A 20,721-nucleotide genomic window follows, 5' to 3' on the forward strand; every position below is an offset into this window, starting at 1 on the left:
TGTTTCTTTCTTCCTTTACCACAGCCCAGAGTACTAAACGCACTTGCGACTCACTACATAGCTATATGTATAGGTATGTTAATAAATACAACCGAAACAAAAGCTTCAGGAAATAATACAATTCACACTGATATTTTCTATTCACTTTCTTTTTCAATGCTGGTAACAACCTACTAAATTGATTTTATAAGTCACTTTTGGGAAACAATGTACAGTTTGAAAAACATTGATTGAATAAACTACTAGTCAGACTTCCAGAATAAAAGAGAGAGAGAATGAGGCTCAGGTTATATTTAAAAGAGGTATCGTCACAATGCTCCAATGTGGAAGAACCTTGAAGACATTATGCTAGGTGAAATAAGCCAGATACAAAAGGACAAATACTGTATGATTCTACTTATATGAGGTCCCTAGAGCAGTAGATTCATAGAGATGGAAAGTGGCATGGTGGTTCCTGGGGGCCGGGGTGGGGGGGTAGTTCTTATTTACTGTGCAGAGTTCCAGTTTTACAAGATGAAGAGTTCTGGAGACGGATGGGGGTGATGATTGCACAACATGGTGAATGTATTCAATATCATTGAATTGTTCAGTTAAAATGATTAAGATAGTAAATTATATGTTATGTGTATTGTACTACAATTAAAAACTTTTTTTAAAAATGTCGTCTAAGGATTTTCCAAAATGATGAAAAATACCAATCAACAAATTCAGAAACACCCGAGGATTCAAGCAGGATGAATGCTGTATACTGAATGTTTGTATCCCCCTCGGGGAGGTGATTAGGTCATGAGAGTGTGGCCCTCAGGAATAGGGTTATTGCCTTATAACAGGGACCCCAGGGCCAGCCCGGTGGCACAGTGGTTAAGTTTGCACATTCTGCTTTGGCGACCCTGGGTTTCCCAGTTTGGATCCTGAGTGCAGACCTATGCACCACTTACCATGCCATGCTGTGGCAGGCGTTCCACATATAAAGTAGAGGAAGATGTGCATGGATGTTGGTTCAGGGCCAATCTTCCTCAGCAAAAAGAGGAGTATTGGTGGCAGATGTTAGCTCAGGGCTAATCATCCTCCAAAAAAATAAAAAACAAACAGACAACAACCAAAAAACAGAGACCCCAGAGAGCAAGAGAACACTGACCATGAACCAGGAAGTGGGCTCTTGACAGCCACGGCATCTTCCCAGCCTCCAGAACTGTGAGAAATAAATGTTTGTTGTTATTTAAGCCACCTAGCCTATGGTATTTTGTTATTGCGGCTTAAATGGACTAAGATAATAAATAAAAAGATACATTGTGGTAAGTAAAACTTCAGAACCTCAGAACAGGGGGAAAAACAGATTTTCTTGGAAGGAATGAAGAAGAGATTGTCATCAGAAACCTCAACAGTAACAACGGGAGCTGGAATCCAGTGGATGGTAACTGTCACTCCAGAAAACCAGCCAAATTATCTTTTAGGAAGAAGGGCAAAATAAAGTCATTTTCAGATGAACAAAAACGGAGAGACTTTGCCCCAACAAACCCTCACTGAAATAGAATTTAAAGGATGTACTTTGGGCACAAGGAAAGTGATCCTAGTTCTAAGTTCTGAGATGCAAGAAGCAAAGATGAGCAAAGAAATTGGTAAATGTGTGGATGAGTCTAAACTAACATCAACTATATAAAGCAAGTTAGTAATGACTCATGGGGTGAAAAAGGGAAAGATTAAAATTAAAATAGACCACAATTAAGGCATATAATTTAGAGGATGAGTGATTAAAGTATCTGAAAGTACTTATATTTTAAGAGAGCAAGGTAAAGATATTTAAGAAATTGGCCTTTCATAAGATAAGCACCCATGTCAAATTTCTAGGGTAATTACTTAAACAACAGAAATAGAGTGTATAAGAGGAAGAAAAATGGAATGAGAAAAAAATCAGCCCTAAAGAAGCAATAAATGAGAGGAAAAAGAAAAAACAAGCATGACAAATAGAAAGCACAAAATAATATGATAGAAATAAATCCAGATACAGTGTTTATCAGTAAATATAATAAGTATAAATGGACCAAATGCTCTAGTTAAAAGACAAAGATTATTTTTTTAAAAACTTTTTTATCATGAAAAATTTAAGTGTACAGAAAAGTGGGAATAGTACAAAGAATACCCATATGTCTGCCATGCAGAGTTAACATTTTAACTATTTGCTGTGTCTGTTTCATCTATATACATATGTATAGGAGACTATTAAGAACACATATTTTATGTGGTAAACATTATATACTGAAATAAAACTTAAATGGCAGTACTGATGTAGAGTGTTCACTTTTGAGGCCAAGGAGATCTGGGTTCCCAGGAATTTTTAATCACATAATTTGTGTGGTTATTTATTCAAAGGCTTTCTCTCCAATAGGCTCTAGCGAGAGGGTAGGAACAAGGTCAACTTTTCTGCTTATTGTATTTCTAAATATTTGTTGCCTCTATTAGTGAAGGATTCAGCACAGTGCTTGTTATACAGTAAACATTTAATGTAGAGTAGCTATTATTTATTATAGCTGCCGCTGTTGTTATTGAAAGCATTCAGCAGAATGGCACAAAATAAGCAAGCAATAATTGGTAGCTTACTATATTTATATTTATTGTTTACCACATGTCACAGCGCTTAGCACACATCATTCACCTATCAACATTACGTTTATAGGGAGAATAAATAGTACTTTCATTATTATTCAAAGTCTCTAACAGTGCCTGGCACTACACAAGCAAAAGAAAAGTCAAGTTTATTCTTCTCATTACTATTGAGTAAAGCACTTCACACAACGGCTCTTTCCCTTGGCCCCTGAATAAGTAATCTTCGCGGTGACAGTCCTCGTTTCTAGGCGTCCCGGACCCGCCCCTCCTCCGGACCTCTAGACGCCCCGCCCCCTGCCGCCCGGCAGCCCCGCCCCCCCGGCCAGCGCCGCGCCTGCGCACTGTCCCCGGAGGGGGGACGCGCGCGCAGGGCCGAGCCGGCCAGCCTGCTGCGTGCGTGCGTGCGTCGCTGCGTGCGTGCGTGCGTGCCGTGCGCTCGCCGGGCACCGCGGCCTCGCCCTCGCCCTCCGCCCCTGCGCCTGCACCGCGTAGGCCGCCCCCCCGCGCGCACCCTGTCGGCGACCCCCGCCCGCGCCCCGGCCGGCCCCCCCCTTCTAAATTTAAAGGGGGCGCAGCCTTCCCGCCTCCCGCTCCAGGTGACCGCTCAGGGGTCTCCCGCCTGAGGTGCCCCGCCGCCGAGGAACATGGCGAAGGTGGAGCAGGTCCTGAGCCTCGAGCCGCAGCACGAGCTCAAATTCCGAGGTAAGCCCGGGGGCCCGCCATGTTCGGCCGCGGGCCCGGCCGCCGCCCGGCACCCCCGCCCCCCCCGCGCTCCGGGGGCCCGGCCGCGCAGTGACGTCGGCCCCGCCCCGCCCCGACGGCGCGCCCGCCCGCCCGCGCCCCGGGCCGGGAGGCCCCGCGCCGCCCTCCTCCCAAGCCGCGCGCCGCGCCCTCGAGCCGCCGGGCCCGGGGACATGTTGGCGGCGCCCGTCCGGCCCGGGGCCGTCCGCTCCCGAGCACAACCGTGGGCGCCCCCTTTGCCGGGAAGGCTCTTCCCTGCGCTCCACGAGGTTGCCCTCTTGGGGGCTTAGGTCAGATGTCAGCTCCTCGGGGAGGCCTGCCCTGGCCCCCCGCCCGCCTGGACGCCCGCGGGCATCCCCTGTCACGGCGCCCGGCCGCGGGCCGCGCGGCGCTCGCTTCCCACGAGCACCCTTTCCCGCCTGTGTGCCGGCTTGCGGCGCTCGAAGGGAAACTCCATGCGGGCAGGACCGGTCGTCGCTCTGCTCCGTGCCCAGCACGTGTCGGGGGCCGAGGTTCCGCAGGCGCCTCCGCGGGCGCGGGGAGGGGACGGGCTGACCTGCCTTCTGCTGTCTTCCCGTGCCCCTGCTCGCGTCCGTGCGCTGGGGGGCTGCGGGGGGCTGAGAGACCTTCCCCCCAGAGCAGCCTGGAACGGGAGCCAGAGGAAGCCTGGTGCGCGGCTGTGCTGGGGGCAAGCCGGGGCCCTTTGTAACGATTTTCATGATTTTTCCCCCCTTCTCCTCCACAATATGAGCCCGTGAGACAGTAGGGAGCTGTGTGACTTGATTCCTTCTTTTCAAATGTGTTGAGTAACTGGTAGTCATGTGCTTGGCACTGGAGAGACAGGGAACGAACCAGACAGACGAGTCCCCTGCCCTCATGGAGCTTGCCTGCTAATCAGGGCAGACAAACCAGCAAATGGCAGCGTTTCAGATGGTGGTAAGTGCTGTGAAGGAAATAAAACCGGCCGACATGGTGCGAGTATGCGTGAGGTCGGATGGCCAGCGCTTGGCCCACAGCAGGTGCTCAGTAGATATTTGGGGAATGGATGTTGGCCAGAGGCACCCGGTGTATATGTATGGCAGGAAGTAGTGTAGGATAACTTACCCAAAGTTGCCCAGTTGGCAAATGGCACATTTGAGCCCAGGCTTTAGAGCTCACCCTGTTTTTTTCCTCTCCCCAAAGCCCCCCAGTACATAGTTGTATATTCTAGTTGTAGGTCCTTCTGGTTCTGCTATGTGGGACGCCACCTCAGCATGGCTTGATGAGCTGTGCTAGGTCTGTGCCCAGGATCCGAACCTGTGAAACCCTGGGCCACCGAAGTGGAGTGTGGGAACGTAACCACTTAGCTACGGGGCAGCCCCATGAGCTCACCCTCTTAACAATTATGTTTTCTGGCCCTGGGAGATAGTCCAGAACTGTGGCTGTCTAGAACTTTGCCTCTCAGCTGAACAATCTGAAATGACCCCAGATGCATAAAGAAGCAAGAGTCTTGTAGTTAAAATGAAAATAAAACAAAAATTTTAAAAAAAAATCACAAAAGCCTAACATGGATTAAATTCCATGACAGTCTTTGAGCTTGCGTGACGTTTTCATGGCCTCCTAGAGGAGCCAGGCTGGAAAAGGAGTCCAGGTTGCTAAAGTGATTGTGGAAGATGATGGTTTCCACCTGAGTTGTCTGAAGTTCTTGACATTGGAAGCCTGTGGCTTGGCCACTCCTGGGAATTGGCATATTCATTCATTTAGTCCACAAACGTTTACTGAGTGCTCCATGTGTCAGGTACCAGGAAAGGATGAGTCACATCATATGTGTGCCCCCGTTCTCCCTCAACACCCTACCCCAGCACTGAAATTTAGGGAAGGGCGCAGATGACAGAATGAGCCAGGACAGTGCAGTGATAGAAGGTGATCCTGAGTGCTCCGGCAGCACGAAGGAGGGCAGCTCCTGAGAGAGGTGTCATTTGAGCTGAGTTTAAAGGTCGAATGGAAGCAGGCTAAAAGAAGAAATATCTGGATGGGGAGCTTGTCAGGCAGAGGAAATTGCATGTACTGAGGCACAAAGGCTGAGGTGACTGGGCTCCTTTGGGATGCCACTAGTAGGTCTGCATGACAGCAGCAATGAGCATTTGTTGGTTGCAAGGCAAAGTAGGAAGATGAGGCTGCTAGTAGACAGGAGTCAGATCTTCTAAGGCCACCTGTGTGCAGATGCAGCCACTGTCCAAGTGCAAATTGTGTTGCTTCTCAGCTAGTCCTTCCTTGATCGATCCCTTGCAACCTCAACCCCCACCTGCAGTATATACGCTCTTCTCTAATGTGATGTTATGGAAAGAGGCACTAATTTGAGAAATTGGAGTTTTTGTCCCACTTCTTTCACTTAGAGATGTTTGACCACTTCACTCCCCAAAGCCTGGGATCACTCGTCAGTCCATGGGGCTGCCGCTCATGTCTGCCTTGCCTCCTGTAGAAAGTTTTGTTACTGTTTAGAAGCCGTGCTTTGTAAATGCACAATATTACACAGAGATTGGTGGTTGTATTTAGACAACTGACTTCATCATTTCAACTTCTTTACCTGAAAGATATGGAAGAGAAGAGTGATTTTTCTGGCCCTGGGTTGGCCGAAGTAATGATGGGCAAAGTCACTGGATATTTTTGCTAGGGAAGTGGTCCGAGAGAAGTCGCGGTGTCCCACTGCTGAAGGCTATTGGCTCATGACTTCAGAAGAGGCGTATTCAGGCATGTGTAAACCACTTTATGAGATTTGTTTGTTTTAAACTGAGCACTAAGACCATGAAATAGGATAGAGGCTCAGTGCCCTGGCTTGCTCTATAGATATCATTCATTTCAGGATCAGAACTGGCATATTTAACGTCTCTTCCAAGTCACTCAGAGTGGTGACTCTGACTTGGGGTGGTTCACTTAGATGAATCAAATTTGTAAGCTAACTTTGCTTAATAAGAAGGTGATAATTCAAATGCCTCTCATCCAAAGGAAAATAATTAATCATCTTGTAAGTGCAGCCTAAGATGATATGGGATTGTATATGTTGGATTCTTTTTCAGTGTGGGCATTTTGTGTAATTATGTTGAATTCAAGGATGTTAAGAAGAAAAGAGAACACAGACTCGCATGGCCTTGGTCAGTCTTTTAGAAAGTGCCGTCTACATTGTGGCAGGTATCAGAGGCGAAAGACTACTGGCCTCTTGAAAGAAGCACAACACTGTGACATTTGCTTTGGTGAAACAGTGGGAGCTCTTTTGGATTGGGGGACCTTTCTGAAAGAGTGAAGGGTTTTTGGAAACCTGTGGAATGTGTGCTTTGCGTTGTCACTCTTTCTGTTTCTCTCACTTCCAAGGCCTAGTCCTTTTCTTTCCATCTCCTTGTTCTGAGGTCCCACTTGCCACCCAGCTCAAAGGGCTTTCAGAATGAGTCACTTTCAGGGCATTTTCTCTCTCTTGTCTTCTTTCTCTCTCCTCTGCCTCCCCTTCCATCGTATTCCGTCTGTGGTATATAGAATGCCTTCTATTTTTTTTGTCATTGTCCGGGACTCTTAATCCTTCTTCACATCCTAGCACCACCTCCACCCCGCCCCCCAGTGATATGTCGGGTGAGAGTGGTCTGTTAACTAACTAGCTCATGAGGATGCTTAAGGTTTAAACCCTCTGTGGACTCATTCACCCTTGCTTTCTTCTGAGACTAAACCAGTGGCCTTCAGGAAGTCTCAGAGTCCTGCTGTTGGTCAGTAGGGATTTCCGGTGGGATAGAACCAGTGGGTTGGTGTGGTTGGTTACCGCTTTGGGGAGATAATAGTAGGAACTTGGGGGCTATAGATGGTAGGTAAGTTAGGAACACTATCATTTGGATAAGGAAAGCATGCTTAGAATCACCCCCTTAGTGTGTAATTTAATATTGTTTAGGAAGCTAAAAAATATAAAACCCTGCAGATATAGTCAGTTCAATGCAGTAATTATCTTTCAGGTGCTAGCTACAGGATTAATTCTTTAGCTTTGGAATAGCACTGATTTCCTTAACATTTCATGATCACGTGGAGCAGACTGTTTTACAGCACAACAGAATGTCAGCAGTCTGCTTAAGATTCTTTATAGTAGTAGTTTAAATCCATCCTGAATAGATTATCTTCATTTATTTAATTATTAACCAGCTTGCTCATCAAAAGCAAGTGGCATTAAACTTACTAAGCTTTAGTCAAACTTAAATCTTCATAGATTACGCTATTTATTTTTGAGTTTTTGTTCCTGGGAGAAAAATGTGAACCAGAAGTTAACTTTCTTTTATCCACTTTTCTTGATAGTTAACTCCTTAGGGGAAAAAAATGGATAGTTCTTGGCCATGTGCTTATATTTGGAAAGTAGTGCTAGTTTCTTGATGTGTGTGATTGTAACATGCATTACAGTTATCTTCATAATTACCTGGTAGCTTTGCATCCAAGTGTGGATTTATTAAAATAGTCAGTCTGAATTGATGCTTATTACAGAGATGAACTCTTAAACATTTACACTATCTTTTACTTATTAAAATTATATAGCATCTTTCCTTCCAATGCTGAAGGCAAAATACTGAGAACTTTGGGCAGTGTTATCACTAAGTAGTGGAAAATGAGGAAAGGAGTCAAGGGAATAGAAGACATTGATTATCACTCTAACACTACCCTTAGGCTTGATTTTTAGAACCTGAAACTTGAATTTTTACATAAAGAATGATCTCCAAGATTGCCTCATAATCCCCCATTTGTATTTGAAAAATTTCCCACCTGAGGGACCATGATTTGGAACAAATGAGCACGGCCTTCAGCAAGATGACAAGAAGAACACAAAGAGGGCTGAGTTCCATTAGTCAAGACAAAGTTGCCATAGAGTGTCCTTAATAAAATAAAATAAAAGCCTTCTGTATGGTTATTTTGCAACAAGGATTGTGTTAAAAACAAGTTGCGTTCAGGCTGTTGTCAACATAGCATATCCAGGATTGCTTTAGCCCTAGCTCAGTGAATATGTGCATTCCTTGAAGTTTTTACCTCACACACCGGGGCTGCTGGATTTACAAAAACAAGAGTTATTTAAAGAGCTTTGTTACAGAAACAAAGTTACTGAACTTGACAGTCATTTTAAGATTATTTTAGAAAATGTCAATGTGGCAAAACTATCTCCAGAGTATATTTTTCAAAATGTTAAATGTGTTGTTTTAACAGAAACAAATGTCTTAATGTGCTATAGGGTTTCCCCCCTTGCATGGGAAAAAAGAAATCGATAAGAAAATGGCATATAGTCCCATGGAAAATTCTTGATGGGCTTGCTTTTAATAATATTTTGGCATTAATTGTACAAAACTGTAAAGCTAGAAATACCTTCCTAGAATTTTCCTTCATTCTTTCAGAAGGGTTTTCGACTGGGTTAGTATTTCTCTTTGTCTGTGTCAGGTAATGTCTTCACTGAGGCTTTGGTTTGTGTGTGCGCGCACACCCGTGTGGGCACGTGAAGTGCTGCTGGTGGGCACGTGTTCTTACCGATGCCTGTAACGTGTTTGAATTAGTATACAGTTGGCATTTCAGTAGGCTCTTATAACCTTAGCCTGTCTGGGAAGGGGGTTCGGGAAGTACATATTTTGGGGGAGAGAGAGATTGGGGCTGTTGTTTGTATCTTTTGGGTTGTACTTTAAGACAGTGGAATGGGCCCCCGGACCATTTACCTAGATTTGAATTGCTTGTTATGTGGCTTGGAACCTTTACGACTGTAAGTTCCTTGGGTTGTCTTTAAAGGCTGGAGGGTGCTAAGAGAATGGAGAGGAACAGAAAACTGGCCCTAGGGAACTAGGAGCAGAGGGCATGTTTGTAAGGGGCGAACTGATGGACTCTCCTTGACCCCCTCCAGTGGGTTGGGTCTGGAGTTAAAAGCAGTGGCTGTAGTGGGTGCCGATGTTCATTTTGCTGCATGAGGGGAAAGAAAAGGCCAGAATGAACAGTGCGTAAGGTAAATGCTTAATTTCTGGAAGATAGTCGGCAAAGTCTAGGGACTGTGCTGGATGCTTTATGTTCTTTATCTTATTGTTTAATCCCCTTCGCAGTCCTGTGAGGTGAGTTACTCAGTAGTTAGGTAGCCTGCCCCTGGATGAGGCCACACGATAAACGATGGTGCAGAGATTAACCCAGGTTTGTCTAGTGCCCAAGCCCATTTCTTCTAGTGTATCACTAGCAGCTCTTTAGAGTGAACTCATAATGGAGTTCATTCTTGGGGCGGAGAGGCAGAGAATTTATAACCATTAAGGAAATATTAGTGGCTGTCAGGATAATGTGTTAAGAACATTAATTAATTGAGTTATTTTTTGTGGAAGTTTTTTAGGAGAGATTTCTTACCATACTCTTTGAAAATTTGTGTTGATGACTCCAAAGCACTCTTTGATTTACCTTGTAAATATTCACTTTTTATATCAGATTTTGATGGTGTTTCATGATTCTCTGTATTTAAAAAAACATTAACTTTCGAGTAATTTGCAGTTCTTCTATTGAATCTTTGGAAGGTAGGGTGAAACTTGTGTGTGGTGGAGATTTCACAGGTTTGCAGATTTGTAAAGTGGGAATTAGAGAAGTTTGAAAGGGTGCATATTAAGATAGGAATGTCTAAAATAAATGAGCTGTGTAGGCGCCGCCTTAACTACACGTGGGGCTGCAAAGCCCTTAGTTCTGAGTGCTCCTGACAGGCCACTGCCTTAGGCAGAGAAACAAAGAAGGGTGTTAATGTATAGCTAGAGAGTTCTCAAATACTGAAAGAGAGAAACTGAAGGTGAATAACAAAAAGTACTGTTCTTTTCTGTATGAGGTATACTTTGGGAAGTCATCATTCCCCCAAACTGGGACGATTTCGGGTTTCCTCCTTTTCCACACCTTATCCTTTGAGGTTTCTTCACGGACAGAAGCCCTCTTGAGGACTGGTTCACTTACCACATACTGAAAGCTGCCTATGGGCCAGGCACTGGGTTGGGGACTAGGGAGGAGTTCTGACCCTTAAAGTTTCCAGCCTCTGGGTGGTGAGGGGAGAGAAGAGAATATGGATATAGGACACTTACGGGCTGCCCCCCATTGGGAGCTAGAAAAAGCTGTGTTAATTCTGCTTCCGGGTTTGGATTTCACAGGGGAGGTGTCATTTGAGATTTGTGACTTGGTGAGTTTATGGTGTGTGCGAGGCATTTTTCTATAAGAGCTCATTTATTTGATTCTTACAGCAAGCCTAGGAAGTGGAGCCTCAGTTAGGACCCTCAGATCCAACCTAAGGTACCTAAGTTATGAACCTGAAGGAAAGATGGAGCTGGGATTGGAACCAAGATCTGTCTGACTGCAAACCATGGTTTTTATCATTATGTTGGCTGTTTTTCTTCCCTTAAAAGACTAGTTAGAGTGTGCTGACTAGGAAGGCCCTTGATTTTCTTATTTATTTATTTATTTTGAGGAAGATTAGCCCTGAGGTAACATCTGCCGCCAGTCCTCCTCTTTCTGCCTAGGAGGCCGGCCCTGAGCTAACATCCGTGCCCATCTTCCTCTGCTTTCTGTGTGGGACGCCTGCCACAGCATGGCTTGCCAAGCGGTGCCATGTCCACACCCGGGATCCAAACCGGTGAACCCTGGGCCGCCAAAGCAGAATGTGCACACTTAACCGTTGTGCCACCGGGCCGGCCCTGCATATCTTGTTGATGTCTTACTCTCCGTGTGCTGCTGTGACTCATTGCTTTGTCTTCCCTGCTAGAATGCAGGCTCCTATAGGTATCATGTCTTTAGTTTTTCCCAGGAGTGACTAATAGAATATATTCTTTTCTTACCGTCGTTTTCTTCTCCTGGTAACCCCAAAGAAGGGATACAACCCTGGACTTGGTCATCTTTTTAATGTTTGGTATGACCATTTGAGATAGAAGCATACGCAAGAATAAAAAGAGGGATTTGCCGAAAAACCAAAGGTTGTCCTTGTGGAGGCTTATTTGAATTCTGATTCTGTTGGTCGGATTGATTTGTTGGCACATAAATGTATCCTGATGGACTGCTCTGAAAGTCTAAATCTGTGCTTTTTGACCTTTTTCAAGTCAGATACTTCTTTGCTAATTGGATGAAGGAAAGCCATGAATCACTCCTTAGAGAATCTGCAAACAAACTCATTCAAAACTTCTCGTGTGGTTTGGGGACAGGAGGACCACGGTTTACTGTGGGTGCCCACTTGACCTCTAATCTCACAGAGAATGGCAGAGGTGGAAGAAACATGAGAGGTCATCCAGGGAAGTTCAGAGAAAAGTTGATCAGTTCATTTGGGTCTTTGTATTTTATTTTATTATTATTTTTAAATGAATGCCTTTGTTGCTTTTCTCCTTCAGAGCAAGATTGTTTCTTTTTTCTTTACATACCTTAGCACTGAACACAGCTTTGGTGATTAGTCGTCTTCAGTAAACATCTGAGTGTTGTCTCTTACACCTTTAAAAAAGAATAACTGTTTTTTTAGTTGTGTTTGCCCTTTCTAGCTTCTTTCTTCACTTTCCTTCTTATCCCAGCAAGCTTCTGGAAACAGTAGTCTAGATCTCGGTTTTCTCGTTTGCTCCTAACCTCATTGCCCAGGAGCTTCATTACTACACATATCCTTGGTTTTTTTTTTTTTTTTAACTGAGGAAGATTCACCCTGAGCTAACATCCGTGCCAGTCTTCCTCTGTTTCTTTTAGTATGTGGACTGCCAGCACAGCATGGCTGCTAACAGAGTGGTATAGGTCTGCACCCGGGAGCTGAACCCAGGCTGCCGAAGCAGAGCAAGCTGAACTTAACCGCTAGGTCACGGGGGCTGACGCTCTTGTTGCCTCCTCCTTCACCTTGTGTGTACTCTCTGTGCCATTTGACACCTGTTGCTATCCTGCTTCTTGACAGTCTTCCCTTTACCTCCCTCATCACTCTCTTTTGGCTTTCTTCCACCCATTTGGCCACTTTTGCCCACTTCTCGTGGAGTTCCGTTGATAATGCTGAGGGTTACAGATTTTCCTTCTCCCCCTCTTCTTGCTCCTCTTCTCTCCGTCTCTCTCTTTCTGTTTCCCCCTCTGTCTTCCTTCTTCCCCATTGGGGAGCTCTTCTGCCAGTACCTTTGGCTTCTAACATCACTTACAGATGATCCCAGGCCTGACCCAAGCCCATATATAGGGCCACAGATACTTCAAATGCAGCGTGCCCCAAACTACACTCCTCACCACTCCTTTTTCCTCCAAACCTCCTCTTCCTGCATATATCTCACTTGAATAGTACCCACGTCCACAGTCGACCAACGCAGAGACTCCATGACTCAGATCTGCCCCTTCTTCCTTGTCCTCACTATGGCTGTCTCATTTTCCCCTGGATGACTATAATGCCTTCTTAACTTGTTTTCCTGTCTGAGTCCTCTCTCTCCTCTCCATACTGATGCCACTTACAAATATGCAAATCTGAGCTTATCTCTTGCTTGCTTAAAATCATTAAATGTCTCCCCTTTGCCTAAAGAGTAAAGTTTAAATTCTTTAACAAGACCTGGGAAATCGTTCTGCCTGTTGCCCTTATCTCTCCAGCATCATCTTTCCTCACGCTTCAGCTGACACTCCAGCCTTCCCTTCTCCCTGGTGGCAGGGCTTTTGCATATATTGTTTCTACCACTCAGAATGAGTTCAGTCCTCCTCCTGCTTCACTGTTGCCTCCCACTTACCTTCAAGGCTCAACACAGCTCGCTGCTCTGAGGTCACTTTCCTGACGCTCAGGGTGCCTGTGCCCTGGGCCCCGACCTTGCTACAGTGGGTTACGTTTGGCTACTTGACTTCTTTTCCCTTTAGTCAGCGATACCTTTGCCATTTTTGGACTGTGTCTTTTATCCCCAGATCCCGGTGCCTAGCACAGTGCATGGCACATGGCAGGTTCTCAGGGAGTTAATGGTGTCTGGGTCAAAGAATGCTGAAAAAGAAGAGAGGGGAAAAAGAGAGAAGACGGCTTTCTGTGACAAGGAGTGGTGAAACCCGTCAGTGAGGCCCGCTGTGTGAGCTGATCTACGTGGACAGTGTATTTTGCTCAGAAAATATTTAAAAGTTTCCTCCCAAGTGCTGCTACCGTTCCTGTCTTCTGCAAACCTCTGTTTTCACCTATCCCTCCCTCCTATTTCGCAGTCGGGACTGCCTCCTCACCTAGTGCTCTTTACTCCATTCCTTTCTCATCGCTTATGGTGCGTTGCTCCGTTAGTCAGCCTCTCTGCTTCTGATGTCTCAGATTTCTCTTCTGCTTGATTTCTTCCCCGTGCCTACAAACATGCTTAAGTTACCCGTTCCTAAAAAGAAATCACATTCCTTCAGATCTTCCCTGACTTGAGCAAACATCTAGTCTTCCATCACAACTGAATTTTTGGAAGCAATGAGTCTCAGTTACTGGTTTACGTCTTCTCTTTCTTTTCAATTCTCAGATCTTCCCCCTCCACTGAAACCCTCTCAGTGCATCGGGTTTCTCTTTATGACATTTGTCCTTGACATCTGGTGAACTGCCCACCTCTTTGTTAATCATGTTTTTTTCTTCTTCTTCTTCTCCCCAAAGCCCCCCAGTACATAGTTGTATGTTGTAGCTGCAGGTCCTTCTAGTTCTGCTGTGTGTGATGCTGCCTCAGCATGGCTTGATGAGTGTTGCCAGGTCTGCGCCCACAATCCAAACGGGCGAAACCCTGGGCCGCTAAAGTGGAGCGTGTGAACCTAACCACTCAGCCATGGGGCTGGCCTCTGCCCACATCTTTATCATCTCTGTTACTGGATATTGACATTTCCCAGGCTTCTGTCCTCAGTCTTCTTCATTTAACCATTCTGTTTATGTTATCTCATTAATAGTACCTTCAGCTCTCACTTCTACACAGAAAACTTCCAAATCAGTATCTCCAAGCAGATCTTTTGATTTCTAGGCTCTCTGCCTATTGGACATCCCTGCCTACCTGGTTGTCATGAAAGCACATCAGACTCAGCACATTCTACACTGCATTCGGGGTTTGTCCTCTTGTTCCCATTGATTGTGTCTTCCATTTCTTGGGAATGGACCTTGCACCCAATTGGGTAAGCCAGAAATCCTGCGCTCATCTTTCCCTCCCTCTTCCTCCTCTCCTCTCACATCCCGTCAGTCCGTTTAATCAGCAGCGTCTCCTGGGCCCCTTTGTTTCTTTCCATTCCAGTCCCGGATCCTGAGGATGGGCCCTCTCCCTTTGGGATTATTGCCCCATGTCCCAGCTCTGTCTTTAATTTTTCTCCCTACTTCCCTCACCCTTCAAGCTATCCTGTATACAGTTTTCAGAGTTATTTTTCTAAAATTGAAATTTGATTGTGTCATTTCTTTATTTTAAAACATTCACTGATCCCTAGATCTTACAGGTTAATGTTCAGCATTCTTAGGCCAGAATCAAAGCCTTTCAAAAACAGGCCCCCACCCTTTTTTTTAAAAACAGTCTCAGCTTTTATTTTCCCTATTTTTTGTACGAGGAAGAGCAGCCCTGAGCTAACATCTGTTGCCAGTTTTCCTCTTTTTGCTTAAGGAAGATTGTCCCTGAGCTGATATCTGTGCCCATCTTCCTCTATTTTGTGTGTGGGATGCTGCCAGAGCATGTCTTGATGAGCAGTGTGTAGGTCTGCACCTGGGATCCGAACTCGCAAACCCTGGGCCACCGCAGCAGAGTGTGTGAACTTAACCACTACACCTCTGGGCTGGCCTCTATTTTCCATTTTAAACACCTGCAATATTTACAAGCTGTTTAGAGTAACAAACACCCAGACACGCACACACTCTCACAGACACACGTTGAGTACATATATTCTTATCTTTGGTTTATAGCGAACGCTGGTTGAGGCAGTAAATACTTTTAAGAGTCCGTGATCAGAAAAGGGAAACTCATTTTCCTTCCTCACGCCTCCCTTCCTAGAATCCTTTTTAATATTCTGCCTCCATTTCCTCATGTAGACCTTGTTGGAGACTTGTATAGCATTAAGGTAATCAGTTTGTACACTTTATTTTTACTTAAACTGTAAGTTTCTCAAAAGCATGAGCAGCCATGATTTTTGTCCCATTTCTCACTCACTCCTCTCAGACCCTTTCTGCTCTAACCATGTGATGTCCCCTGTCAGGGCTGTGCACGCGATCATACCACACTGTGCGTTCCCCAGGGCCTTTGCAGCTCAGTCTATACCTCCCTTCATCTTTTCAAACTCCAGGACTTCCCTCCATGTTCGGCTCCTCGCCTCCCCACCCTCCTGTGTTTACATAGGACTTTATACATGGGCTTTAATATGGTATTCGATGCAGTGAGAGGTAGTACATTACCCAGCACTGACGAGTTGAATTCTAGGGCCAAATGGTCTGGATGTGAATCCTGGATCTGCTGCTAAAAGTCACGTGACCTTGGATAAAGGGTTTAACTTCCCGGTGCCTCAGATTCTTCACTGTGGGGAATGTTAGGAGGATTAAAGGAGCAGATACACGTAAAGTGCCGAAAATAGGCATGGCACTGTTAAATGTTAACTAATGTTGTTATAATTTGATGATTTTTTTTTCAAGATATGTCATTCCAGAGTCTCAATCCCAGAGATTCTTACCTCTTAGTTCTGGTTGGGTTCTGGAATGGTTCTGCAAGTATATTTACTCTATCTTCTCAGGGTTCTGGGCAGGAGAAGTATCATCTCTCTAGCTTGAGGGCTTAGCACAGTATGGGGACCATTCATCAGTTACTTATTGAATGCCTACAATGTGCTAAGTATGGTTCTGGATACTTGAGAGACTGAGATGAAAAAACTGACAAATCTTTGCATTATGGAGCTTATCTTCTGGTGGGGAAGATGGGAATTAAATAAAAAGACAGGAAATTCATATAATATGGTGCCAGATAATGGTAAGTGCTAAATGGGGAGAGGGGAATGCAGGATAAAGGGGTTTGGGAGTGGGTTCTGTTTTTTTTTAATGGACCGCATTTTGTTTTATTGATTGATTGTTGAGGAAGCTTCACCCTGAGCTAACATTTGTTGCCAGTCTTCCTCTTTTTTTGCTTGAGGAAGACCAGCCCTGAGTGAACATCTGTGCTAGTTTTCCTCCACTTTATATATGGGTTGCTGCCACAGCACGGCTGACAAGTGGTGTAGACCCGCGCCTGGCATCTGAACCTGCGAACCTGGGCTACCAAAGCGGAGCGTGCCGAACTTAACCACTGTGCCACGGAACTGGCGCCTGGGTTCTCTTTTAAAGAGGGTGATTGGAGAAGGCCATGTCCCTGAGAAGGTGATACTTGAACTGAGACCTGTATAACGTGAGTGTGTGAGCCATGCATGCATTGGAAGGAAGAGCATTCCAGACAGAGGGAAGGACAAGTGCAAGGCCCTAGAGTGGTGATGAGCTTGGTATGTTCAAGGAGCAGCAAGGTCGTTGTGTCTGCAGTGAAGTGATGGAGTGGCACAGTAGGAGATGGGCTCAGAGAAGGAGGAGGAGCCTTCCTGGTGGGCAGGCCACGGGAGAGACTTTGGATTTTGTTGTGATATGGGAAGCGATGAAGAGTCTTCTGAGCAAGAGTCCATTTTCAAATGACCGAGGCTGGTGTGGGGAAGTAGGTTATGGGAGGTGTGTGAGTGGTGGTGTGTGTAGAAGCCGTTAGGTTCCTGCAATAATCCAGGCCACGAGTATGAAAGAGTCCGCAGCTTGGACCAGAGTAGCGACCGCAGAGAGAATGTGGCGAGAGGTGCTCAGATTCCAAATCTGTTTCGAAGGTACAGCTGGCAGAACTTGCTGATGGGTTAAATGTGCAGTGGGAGGGGAAGAGAAGAAACTAAGGTGACTGCTTTTGGTTCAAGCAGTTTGCTGAACGGTGGCTTCTTTTCCTGAGGTGGGAGCTGTGGGTTTAGGGGAGGGGAATGGGACTCAATAGTGCTGTTTGGATGTGATAAATTTGAGGCTTAGTCCACCTACAAGTAAGGTCAGGGGAGAGGGTCAGGCTGCGGATGTAAATTTGGCCATCATCAGCTTATTGTTAGAACACAGTATAGGAAGGAATAATTTTTTCGGACTGAAAGATTAGGTAAGCCTTTCCAAAAGAGAAGGCATTTGAGCAAAACTTTGAAGAATGAGTATGATTTCCAAAGGCAGAGAAAGAGGAAAATAGAAGATATTTTTCATCCAAGTCTCACAGCCTTTTTCCCTGGCTTCTTGTTGAATTTGTTTAAGAAGCCGCTGACCTGGTTGATAATCTCTTTTCACTGGTATAGCCACTTAGGTTCTCTATTGAAAAGGAAACCAGAGCAGATTACATGCTAACTGATAAACCGCACTCTGCTATTTCTCATTGTTCACAAAGTGATAATTCAGGTTGGACCATAAAGGTGCAGAATGCTAAGCGTGCTTTGCTGTCTTCCTGTGTGTCTGCTGTGCATTGGGATGTCTTGCTTTTGACGTGGACGCTTTTCACGTGCTGTCTGTCATCTCCCCTAAAGACTGAACATTTTGGGGAAGTTTTTACTTCTCCTGATAGTTATTTTATGCACTTGACTTGAACTGTTCATTTGTAACTCAGTAAAGTTAACACCACACCTGTGACCATGAGAAATTGGGACCCCTTGCTCTCCTATCACTCATCTCCCTCACTTGACATAATATCTGTTTTGAGCCCTCCTGCTCTGTGTGGAAAAAATGTCAAGTTTTGCCACTCTTCCATTTAGGTAGAATTTTATTTGGAGTAGAATATTGCTTATCTTTTTGTTTATTTTTGTGAAGACTAATTACAAATTTTGGTCTTCTAAATAGAGAAAAATTACTAAATGTTTGTTAGTCGCTGAAATAAAGATTGTGTATTGAAAAAATTCAGTTTATTAAATAGTCTGAGATTCTTTTAGAATTGATATATAAAACCCATACCAGTCAGGTGTGCTGTTACCTTAAAATAATCGTCAACTGTGTACTATAATCTTAGTGCTGAATATAGATAGGATGTGTGAAGCTTCAGCTCTTATATAATACCTTTAGCCATTTTTCTGTTTAGAAAAAAAAAGTGTTGCATTAGAGAGAAGTAGTCATAGTATTTATCTTTAGATGGGTAAGGGCTTCTAGTCTTCAAAGTTCTTGTTAATAGATTTTGTCACAAGTTTAGTTTTGGGTCTTTGTCTTGAATTAATGAGCCCACTGCTACTCTAAACACGTTTTAAATGATAACCTTGATTTTTACAAATTGCATAAGAGTGGCTATTGAGGTAGGTATAATGGTGGGTATAATGGAATCCACAATTCAGGATTCCAGTATTTTTATATAGACAAGGCATTCTGGGCAAGAAGAAATTCTCTCAAAAGAACATTGTCTGGATCTTACGTAAACTATACGTAGCTTTCTTTATGTGGGTGGTAATAGAATATACACCCAAATACAGAATAACTAAATGTTATTAATTTGTTAGACTTGTTTTAAATATTTCTCATTAAACCTGACTAGGAATTTGAAGACATTTCTGCCCTCCATATCTGCCCTTTCCTGCTCCTCTCTTTCTTTGCCCTCCAGAGGAATGTATGTAAACTATTTCCATTTTTTTCCTATATTGCTTAATGTGGTATCATAGTTTATGTATCACTTAACGTGTTTTTGAGACCCATCTATTGATGAAATACAGATCTAGTTCATTATTTTCAATTGTTCTATAGTATTCCTTCATAAGAATTTAGCGCATTTATTATTAATGAGTTCTTTATATACTCTGAATAATAATTGCTTATCTGTTAACATAAGCTACAAGTATCTTTCAGTTTCCTAGGCTAGCTTTATGTCTTTTTGGGTAGCTTTCCTGAGTTTGATCTTAGGCTTCCATAGTACTTTGATGTATTGAATTCTTAGACTACAATAGAGTGCTTTGTGGTCCGGTTTTCCCACCCGTGGAGTTGGTGGCCTACTGAGTTTTATTTCTTTCTGCTCCAAAGGAGCTAGAAAACCAGTGAGTGAAATAAGCAGCCTGAAAGATGGGTGTGGGCTGTTTCAGTCATGCTGGCTTCTAGTGTGCCTTCGATGGCGTCCTTGGTGTTGATCTGTCTTGCTCTAATAATGGGGGTGATGTTTCTCCGTCGCTAGCTGTCTCTCAAGGGTATCAGGGAGGCTGCTTTATTAATTTAGAACACTTTGCAGTCCAAGATTTCTTCAGGAAAGTTATGGGTCTATGTGCAGAGTTTTTTATGTGTGGCTATTTCAAAATAAGAGCTACACAATTAGGCTTTCTGCTGAAATATTGGAATCCAGTGTCTGCCGTTAAAAACACATTGGTTGCGAAACTTTATTTTTGTTTCTAAAGCATTCATTTAATATGTAAGCCAACAATTCAGTCAAGAAAATAGATTTTTTGAAAAAACTTCTCCTAATGTCCTTACTCTTGAATTCATGGGTATTTTAGAGCTTACCTTTCAATATCTTGACTATGATATCTTTTTTTCATTTTTTAGAGGGGGCAACTTTAAACAAAATTATAGAATAATCGTGATGAAAGCATTATTGACACAGGTAAACATTTTTAATACCTTCAACCTGTATATGAACAGCACAAATTTATCATGACTTCAGATCCAAGTTACGGAGTAGGCATCTGTTTATAGGAAATGTGCCAGAATCTGAGTTGAGTTGCGTCTGAGGAAGTGTGGCATGCACTCATGCTACACACATTTATTGGGTCCTTTTACTACGTGTGTTGCACTGTTCTAGGCTCAGGGCATCCAGTGATGAATAGCACAGGTGCAGCCTCCTCTCATGTGGAGGTTTACTCTAGATGGGAAATAGGAAAGGAACAAGTGAAGTACCAGTTGACGGTAAGTCCTGTGCTGAAGATGAAAAGCGTGGTCATATTGGAGAGGGAGCAGCAGTGGTTTCAGTGTTCACTCAGCCAGAGCCTGGTTGTGCCTACAAGAGGATGCAGGAAGAATAAAAGCACTGTTTAAAGTAGATAGAAGCATGGCATGGCCGTTTATTCATTCATTCAGCAAATTTAGCCTCTGCTCTACGTCTGGAAGTGTTCTGATGCTAACAATCGGTAGTGAACTGAGGGACAGAGAAGTCTCTGTGTTCATGGCGTTTCTATTCTGGAAGGGGAAGACGTACATAAACAAGAAAGGAAATAATGTGACTATTGGTGCATTGCAGATGGGTTGGGAAAGCAGGAAGCAATAGGATACCTTTAATGAAAATAGACTGTCACAGAATAAATTTTAGATACGTCTATAAGGTAGCCAGCAGATTTTACTTTATAGTGTCCATTTCCCCCCATTTTAATATGCTTTTCCATACAGGGTCTATTGTATCAAAACCTCAAGCATAATTTTATCGTCTTAACAAAATCCATCATCACACCTAGGCTTCTGGAGATAGATTA

The 20,721-nt window shown here is 44.1% G+C and overlaps 1 protein-coding gene across 2 annotated transcripts in view; it reads left to right on the plus strand.

Moving 5' to 3' along the window:
- The first annotated feature begins 2,940 nt into the window (after positions 1–2,940).
- VAPB (VAMP associated protein B and C) overlaps positions 2,941–20,721 on the plus strand; it is a 53,870-nt gene continuing 36,089 nt past the window's right edge. The window contains exon 1 of one of the 2 annotated variants that reach the window (XM_044747926.2): positions 2,941–3,306. In XM_044747926.2, the coding sequence (XP_044603861.1) occupies positions 3,249–3,306 (58 nt within the window). In that variant the 5' untranslated portion in view covers positions 2,941–3,248. The remainder of the gene's footprint in view (positions 3,307–20,721) is intronic. The other variant, XM_044747927.2, reaches the window with a different exon arrangement.

Source organism: Equus asinus, chromosome 15 (assembly GCF_041296235.1).
Source record: "Equus asinus isolate D_3611 breed Donkey chromosome 15, EquAss-T2T_v2, whole genome shotgun sequence".
Classification (NCBI taxonomy): domain Eukaryota; kingdom Metazoa; phylum Chordata; class Mammalia; order Perissodactyla; family Equidae; genus Equus; species Equus asinus.